Source organism: Micromesistius poutassou, assembly GCF_964030765.1.
Source record: "Micromesistius poutassou genome assembly, contig: SCAFFOLD_1468, whole genome shotgun sequence".
NCBI classification, from domain to species: Eukaryota; Metazoa; Chordata; class Actinopteri; order Gadiformes; family Gadidae; genus Micromesistius; species Micromesistius poutassou.
Window position 1 is genome coordinate 357 of NW_028179944.1, and position 8,832 is coordinate 9,188.

General features: G+C 44.9%; 1 protein-coding gene across 1 annotated transcript; it reads right to left on the reverse strand.

Annotated features, from left to right (window-relative positions):
• Positions 1-6,820: 6,820 nt before the first annotated feature.
• LOC311371269 (transcription factor Maf) lies at positions 6,821-8,040 on the reverse strand. Its single transcript, XM_084489431.1, has one exon. The coding sequence runs from the start codon at positions 7,926-7,928 to the stop codon at positions 6,963-6,965; it is 966 nt and encodes a 321-aa protein (XP_084345557.1). The 5' UTR covers positions 7,929-8,040; the 3' UTR covers positions 6,821-6,962.
• Positions 8,041-8,832: the final 792 nt, after the last annotated feature.

Consider the following 8,832-nt stretch of genomic DNA (forward strand, 5'->3'; position numbering starts at 1 on the left):
CGCCTCTCAAGGACGGCGCTCTGATGACAACGCCGCCCGCCGCCGCGGCCCGTCCGAGGCACCGCTCCACTTCCCCGCCACGTCCACAAAGAGGAGGAGAGCGTTGAAAAAAAAACTGTCGCTGATAGAATAAATGCATCTAAATCGGGCCTGGTTGTCCATTAAAACCAGCACGGTGTGTGTGTGTGTGTGTGTGTGTGTGTGTGTGTGTGTGTGTGTGTGTGTGTGTGTGTGTGTGTGTGTGTGTGTGTGCTGGCAGGGTGTACGTGCGGCCCTCTCAGCCACAGTGAGGAGTGAGGAGAAGGGGCTTTTAAATCCCCCACATCCATTACGAACGCGGGCGGCGGGGTTGCGAAGGTGGCAGGGCCAGATGCCGTGACGCTTGATGGATGAATCTTCAGACAAGCACCGGTCCACTGTTTCCTGTGTCCACCCTCTCCTCTGCTCTCCTCCTCCGTGGGCGTCGTCTCTCTATGTACAACATCCCCCATTTATAACCTCCATGGATATCCTCCATGTATAACCTCCATCTTTATCCTCTGTCTACAACCTCCACGCGTGCAACCCCCGTGTTTATCCCCCATTTATAACCTCCACGCTGCCATATGTCCTCCATCTTCATCCTCTGTGCATAACCTCCTTGTTTATCCTGCATGTATTACAACCCCCCATTTATAATGGATATCGTCCATGTATAACCTCCGTCCTAATCCGCTGTGTATAACCTCTCTGTTCATGTACGGTACGTCCTCCGTATGTATCCTTCATGTTTAACCTCCTGCTATATACTGCTGCTACGCTTCAGTCAAGGGACTGAGGCCTGTTACCTTATCAAATGACGGCCGTGATGGGTTTTATATTACGTTAAAGAAAGAAAGAAAGAAAGAAAAAGAGGGAAAAATAAGAAAGCGTAAGTGACACTACTACTTCCTAATTTCCCATAGAGTAAATTGTGGCGGCAATTTACCGTACAAAGCTATTGTCATCTACCCTACTGTAGGTCACAAGAACCAAAACTAGTTTTTTATGTTAAATGCATGCATTGCATTCATGCATGTATGTACATATATATATATATACACTATATGGTATGATTGATGTACATGTACTTGTATACAGTATATTATACTTTCAAGCATGTAGGATGTATATATACTTATACATGAGGATGAGGTATGAGGATGTAGATGTACTTGTAAATAGTATACTATACAGTATGTTGTCTATGTACTGATACATGGTATGAGGATGTACATGTACTTGTAAATAGTATACTATACATCATGTAGAATGCGTATGTACTGATACATGGTATGAGGATGTACATGTACTTGTATATAGTATACTATACAGTATGTTGTCTATGTACTGATACATGGTATGAGGATGTAGTACACTATACATCATGTAGGATGCGTATGTACTTATGATATACTTATACGAGGCTGTAGATGAGGCTGGGTGGTTTCTGGGCGGAGGATGGGAGCAGAGGCGCCTAGGGTGAGGACTAATGGCTCTGAGAGCAGGGGCGTGCCTTCTAACTTCTGACCTCTATTCTTCCTATAGACGAGGAGCGTGCATGTGCACAAGGACACACACACACACACACACACATACACACATATGAACACATACACACACACACATACACACACACTCACAAACACACAACTAATGCACATACACACACATACGAACACCCACACGTAACGCACACACACACGTACCCACACACATAAACGTGCACGGCGAAACACAACAGGCAAACACACATTTACAATCACACACACACACACACACACACACATACACATATGCACGCACACACACACACACACACATATACGTGCACAGTGAAACACACAGGCAAACACATTTACAATCACACACACACACACACATACACACATGCACACACACACAACCCCTCCACACACACACACAAACACACATATAAGTGCACAGTAACACACACAGGCAAACACAGATTTACATAAGCACACACACAAATACTGATCACACACACACACACACACACACACACACACACACACACACACACACACACACACACACACACACACAAACACACAAAACAACACAACTCCACTCAAGAAACACACAAACATTAAAACTGTCAACCTGAGCAGACCCACTTAAACACCGCCATATCCATTTCCTGCCGACTCCTTCTGAGCTTGTGACTGGTCAACCGCCTGGCATCCCCCTAGCATACCACCTCCCCCTACACACTGTCGCGGGGGGCGGGGGGGGGGGGGCTGACAGAGATATCTGTTACCTGGATTACTTTGTGGTGCCGTAGCATCTGTCACTCATTAGGTCTTCCTTCAACACGAGTGTGTACAGCGGTGGACGGATTAATAGAACTATATAGGTCGGAGAAATCTATGAAGGAATTCATCTTAAAGGATAAACAGGGAGACGCAGTGAGGCAGTCAGGGAGTGTGTGAGTGTGTGTGTGTGTGTGTGTGTGTCTGTTTGCACCTTTTGTGTGTGTGTGTGTGTGTGTGTGTGTGTGTGTGTGTGTCTGTTTGCACCTTTTTGTGTGTGTGTATGTGTGTGTGTGTGTGTGTGTGTGTGTATGTGTGTGTGTGTGTGTGTGTGTGTGTGTGTGTGTGTGTGTGTGTGTGTGTGTGTGTGTGTGTTAATCAGCTGGACACCAAAGTGAACATCCACTAAAGAGAAATATAATTACCAATCACACTAAATATTCGAAAAAAGAAGAACATAATTAAATAATATCCTATTGACATGAAAATAAACGACGTGGGAACAATTAACAACAGAAGCTGTGATCCTCCTGAAGTAATTTAAAAGATTTCGTGGCTTAAAATGAAACATCAATACGACGGCAGCGGCTCTATTGCGGAGATCAAATGGATGTAATTAGATAAATTGAGGAGGACGGGAGGGGAGGAGAAGGAAAGCAGAGCTGTAAAATGCCGGGTCTGTGCATGCTAGGACCCGACGCTGGCACAGCTGCAGCGAGCCACGCTCACGATTTATCATCTGCACATCGCCGGAGCCAGCGGCTCCCACACCACTATTAATCATCAGCAAAATCATTTAATTCAGCCCAAGCCCCAACTATTGTCTCAGGCTCTCTTACCCGCTCTGGGCAAATCAGCAAACCACAGCATCTCGGGGAAAGGATGAAACAAGACTAGTGCAGAGAGCAGAGGACCAGGGCTACAGCTGACGGTGGCTCGCTGGCTTGAGAGACGAGCGAATCGTCGGGACTGACTGTTTGTGTGTGATGGATGGATGGTTTGTGTTTGAAGTGTTTTCAGTTTCTATGATTTCTTCTTTTTTTTTTGGCACGGTGACCTCGAGAGAGATCATGTTGACATGTCACATGTTTGCTGTGGTCTGTGGTGGCAGGAAGTCTCGTCTTTAGCAGCGCTGGAGGGACGCACACACACATATATATATATATGAAAAGCTAAAGAAATCCCACATTGAAAATATGTCTTGTTTGTAGTCGTTGCGTTTCATATTGCTCTCTTTTTGTCTCCTCAATCTCGACTACAGGATGTGTCTTCAGCCCTCTCTGTTCCAGATAACGCCGAACGTCCTGTCATTTGCAACGAGGAGATAAACTAGTGACCCCTTAACGTATACGACAGCGCGTACGTCCCCGCACAAGACGAGAGGCAGCCCTGGTAATAACAGGAAGATGGAGACGCGAGCGGAGAGGGCCTTGTTTCAAACCGACGAAACATAGCTGAGAGATTGTTCTCAGCTCCGCCCCCCCCAGCAGCAGCAGCCCACGTGTCGGGTGAATGTGACCTCAAAGGATCTCTACTGCGAGGCCGCGTTCGCTGCTCTGTGTTCAGAACTTCACTTAAAAGTTGTGTTTTCTTTGAACCACACACCAGACCTCTCCCTCTGCACACACACACACACACACACACACACACATCGAGACACACGCACAAATGCACAGACATACAAATGTACACACACCCACGCATACACACATGCACCCACGCATACCCACTTATGCACACTCAGGCACACACACACACACACACACACACACACACACTTGAATGGACACATGGACATACATGCACACACAGACTTATGTGAACACACACATACTTACACATGTATATACACAAGCTCCCTGGGAATGTGGAATACACACACACACACACACACACACACTCGGATAGACACATTGACAACACATGTACACGTGGACATACTTGCACACACAAACAAATGTGAACACACACATACATACACACGTGCATACACAGGCTCCCTGGGAATGCAGAATACACACACACACACATGCTCACACAGACGCACGCACAAAAACAGCCACTCACACCCACATGTATGTAAAACCAGTGTGTTCACATTCACAGTCCAATATAAAAACTTGCAGTTGTTTTACCCGCCTTTCATACACACACACACACACACACACACACACACACGCAAGCAGGCACACACACACGCTAGCACGCCAACACACACATGCACACGCAAGGGTATTTTAAATTAATTATGAAATGTTTTAAATATTGTACATGCGTGTTTAAAGCTGTGCCCTGTGCATTGAAGGATTTTGATCAAAAAGCATGACATTTTTTGATTTGATTGATGGATGGTTTGAAAGGGAAAATTAATATGAAAGATGTCTCTGATCAACCATCAAATGAACTGTACTGAGTTATTTTAATCATATTTTACTTAACTACAACTACATATAAATAAACAATATAAAAGCAATTACTTGCTCTGACATGCCATCAAAATGGCTAGTTTCATTCCTCTGTATATCAGGCTGGGCGAATTCAATAATAAAAGGCATTTACAACAACAGTCTATCTGTCGAAAAATATCTAACGTTTGATTGGTTGAGTCGTTTGTCAACGGCTGAAAATTTGACATTTCCATTAATTATATATATTTTAATAAAACACACGAATTTATATTTTGGACACACATTTTTGACACACAACCTGAAATCGAGAAAAGTTCAAAACGTATTGAAGACAATTACGTTAATTTATTGCATATCATTTATTTGTATGAAATGAAAAAAAACGAGAACATATGAACATCACATATGGTTAGTGGAGTGAAATAATTTTGCACAGCAAAATATATATATATTCATATATTTATATAGAAGAAGAAAGATTAATATTTTAAAGATTTTAATCGTGTATTTACTCCCTCTTTTTTTACAAGCAGGGTGTGAATCCCTGACCAACTAACAATGTCCAGACATTATTAATCATATCGTTATTGCTAAGCAAATGTTGGGCTCGTATGAAACAAAAAGAAGAAATATGGTTTTCCCTGTCCTGCCAAAAAAGAAAAAAACTATTAATGTGTTACCATTGAGGTGGGGCTGGTCACAAATCACTAAACCCATCTGCGTTAGCGTTTGGAACGACAGGCATTTCATATCCATCTTCAGGCCTATTGCTGAAATGTCAGTGCTGATCAAGCCAAAGTACTTGAGTAAATGAACATGTTTCAAAAAGCGTTTTATCCGAAAAAAGTATTTAAAACTTTTGTAAGTAACCAATAGCCTGCTATAGTCCATCTTCTGTGTGAAACCCATAACGCAAACGTGCAGTCAATATGCTCCAATAGCAAACTGTTTATTCTCTAAACTGGTGTTGTGCCAATTTACCAAAACCAATGCCAGAACCAACATTTGTACAGGAAGACCCTTCTTAATTATCCTCGTAATCTATAAACGTGTGGCTCCTATCCCCTCCCGCCCTATCCTCGTTATCTTTACACTTTACAGATTAGGAAAAAAAAAGTTGTACTTAAATTACAGGTAAGATTAATTCCAAATATGCCATACGCACAAGTCTGGAGTATCATTTAAATAAACAGTGCGTGAAAGGGCAACATATAGTTTAGTCCCGAGAAGGGAAGAGGGGATTCCTTTGAGTCCTTTTTTTGTGTGTCTCTCCATTGGGATCCCTGGCGATCAACTTCCATGGAACTCATGGGAGCGTTCACTCGTGCTGCACCACAACAGCCGAAACGCACGCGTTTTTGGTAGAGAGCCGCGGAAGGGGTGGGGGGGGGGGGTGGTGGTGTGGGGGAGTCATTTCACTTTTTGTCGCGATCCCAAAAACGTAATGAGGCTATAAATGAAGAATGAATGCCATGCTGGGGGGGGGGGGGGGGTCATTCGACAAAAAGTACATCTTCAAACAAACAAAAAAAAAAACATTCAAAAACCATACATGTCCAGCATGCAGGGCAGTCCAATAACAGATCTCTTGGCCAAACAATGCATGTTGTTCCTAACGATTAGAGTCTCTCTGGTTGTTGCTCAACACAATGACAGACGAACACATGAGATGAGATGGGGGTACACAGGGCAGGCTCGCAGTCCTCCAGATTTGGCCGACAAAAAGAGAAAAAAAAAATAGCAAATAAACCAAAAAAAAACATTGTGGATGAATGCAGTTGTGTTTTCAGGCAGCTTCACACTGAATTAAATTAACATGATGGTAAACGTCGGTGCACTTCTGATGGCATGTGCTCGCTGTCTGCATGCACCTCGTATACAGCGGTATAAAGTTTTTATCATCTAAAATAAATCATAGTGACTTCAAAACACTGCAAACCAAATGAGAAACGATGAGAAACATGAGACAAATAGGCTTTTCCATAATAGAGAACAAAAAATATGAACGTTTTGACACATTTTCCAAAAATGAAAAACACGGATGACAAAAAAAAAAGCTCATTCTAAAAACTTCAGCAAACCCTTTTTTTTCCCCTCATGAAAGTATAAAAATAAAAAAAAGCACAAATTAGTTCTTGGTCTAGCGGGGGTGGTATACGTGCGAAAAGAAAAAAAAGTTTCTAATCAAAACTTTTTTCCCGTTTGTTGTAATAAAAGGTTGATTAAACTGCTGCTATTCTTTTCTCACGGATAACGTCGAAACTCACATGAAAAACTCGGGAGATGATGGGTTGTTGTCGCTGCTCGACCCGTTTTCTCTGAAGCCGTTGCTGATCAGCTTCTCATACTTGTCTTTGTACGCGTCCCTCTCCCGGACCAGCCTGGAGATCTCCTGCTTTAGGTGGTCCACTTGCTGGATGAGTTGCGTTTTCTCCCCCTCCAGGACGTGCCTCTGCTGGACCCGCTTGTATCGACACGACTGGGCATAGCCCCTGTTCTTTAGGGTCCTCCTCTTCTGTTTCAATCGGATCACTTCTTCCTTGCTGACCCCCCGTAGCTGCCGGTTGAGCTCCCGCACTGACATGGTGACCAGCTGGTCGTCTGAAAACCGATCATCCAAATGCGAATGTGGGTGATTTAAGCCCGAGTTGCTGGACTGGACGCCGGGCGCCTGGTGGTGACCGTTGCTGTGGTGGTGGTGATGGTGGTGGTGCGGACCCCCGTTCTGGGCTGCAGCGGCAGCGATAACTGCTGACACCACCGCCGCGGCAGAGCCCATCTCTTCCCCGGCCATGGTGCCCCCAGGTCCGGCTGCGCCAGCAAACTGCTGCCCTCTGGTATAGCCATCGAACGACTGGAGCTGGTGAGTGCTGTTGATCAGCGCCTCGACTGCGTCTTCGGGGCTGAAGCCCAACGCCTCTGGATTTAACTGTTGTTGATAACCGGACATCCAGTAGAAATCCTCCAAGTGTGCCTTCTGTTCGCTTCCCGAGCCCGGACTGGGCGCCGAGAAGCTTGGGGAAGGGGGCACCGAGCTGCAAGGCGTGCTCATCGGGGTGGAAGACAAGGATCCCCCGGCGATAAGGCGACTGCACTGGCTGATGTTGCGATCGGGCTCCACCGGCTCCTTTTTCACTTCAAACTTCATCAGATCGAAGTCATTAACATATTCCATGGCCAAGGGACTGGTGGGCAGGTCGGAGTTGCTCATTGCCAGCTCTGATGCCATCCTCTTGCTGCTGCTGACAGTCCTCCAAGCGGGCTGAAGAGCAGCTGTCACACTGGGCTGGTTGGGGAGGACGTGAGCCAGTTTGGAAAAATGTTTAAGCGTTTTGTCTTAGCACTGAAAACAAAAAAAGGTGTAGTAAGTCCCTCTGTAGCGACGGACTCCCAACGCTAAGTAAGTCGCTGTTCTTTGCGGAGTCTGACGCACTGACACACCAGCGCCGCGCACGCGAGCAGCACAGTCCTTTTTCAGCAAGTGAAATTCGGCGGCTTTGAATTTCAAACATTTAACACACTACGGTTTTTCTTCATGGATACATTGCGGAGACGGAGAGGGGGCAAAGCCGAAAGGAAAGGGGGGCTGGAGTGTAGCCGCGCATGTAACGTGCCTCTGACTTGTGGGCTGGTTTTTTTAGAGGGATCACAGCAGATGAGTTTAAAAGCATTGCAGTTTTATAGCTGCCCGTGACGTCAGGGCAGAAATGGGGAGTGCGCAGCCAATCAGAGCGCGCAATCGGACCGCTAATTAACATATTAGTGGAGAAACAAAAGTTTTCTCGACTGTCAGAAGCCGTCAGCTGACTGTCAGCTGGATCACAGTCTTTCTTTCCCCGACCACCTTTTCATCCCGGTCGCTATTTTAACGTGAAGTCAAAATGCATATAAAATATATATTTCTTTGTTTAGTCTATTGCAAAGTCATTACCAAAGTGCACGTAGAATACGGACTTGAACATAATATGTTGAGCCAGAACGTGAAGGAAACATTATGTAATGGGATTTTTACTTTAGATGTGCATGTGTGTTCTATGAACACTTTATTAACAAGATATTGATATTTTTATAGCGTTGTTTTCGTATAGGCCTACCCCATGTTATGGTTACAATGGCCTATAACACAGTGGGGG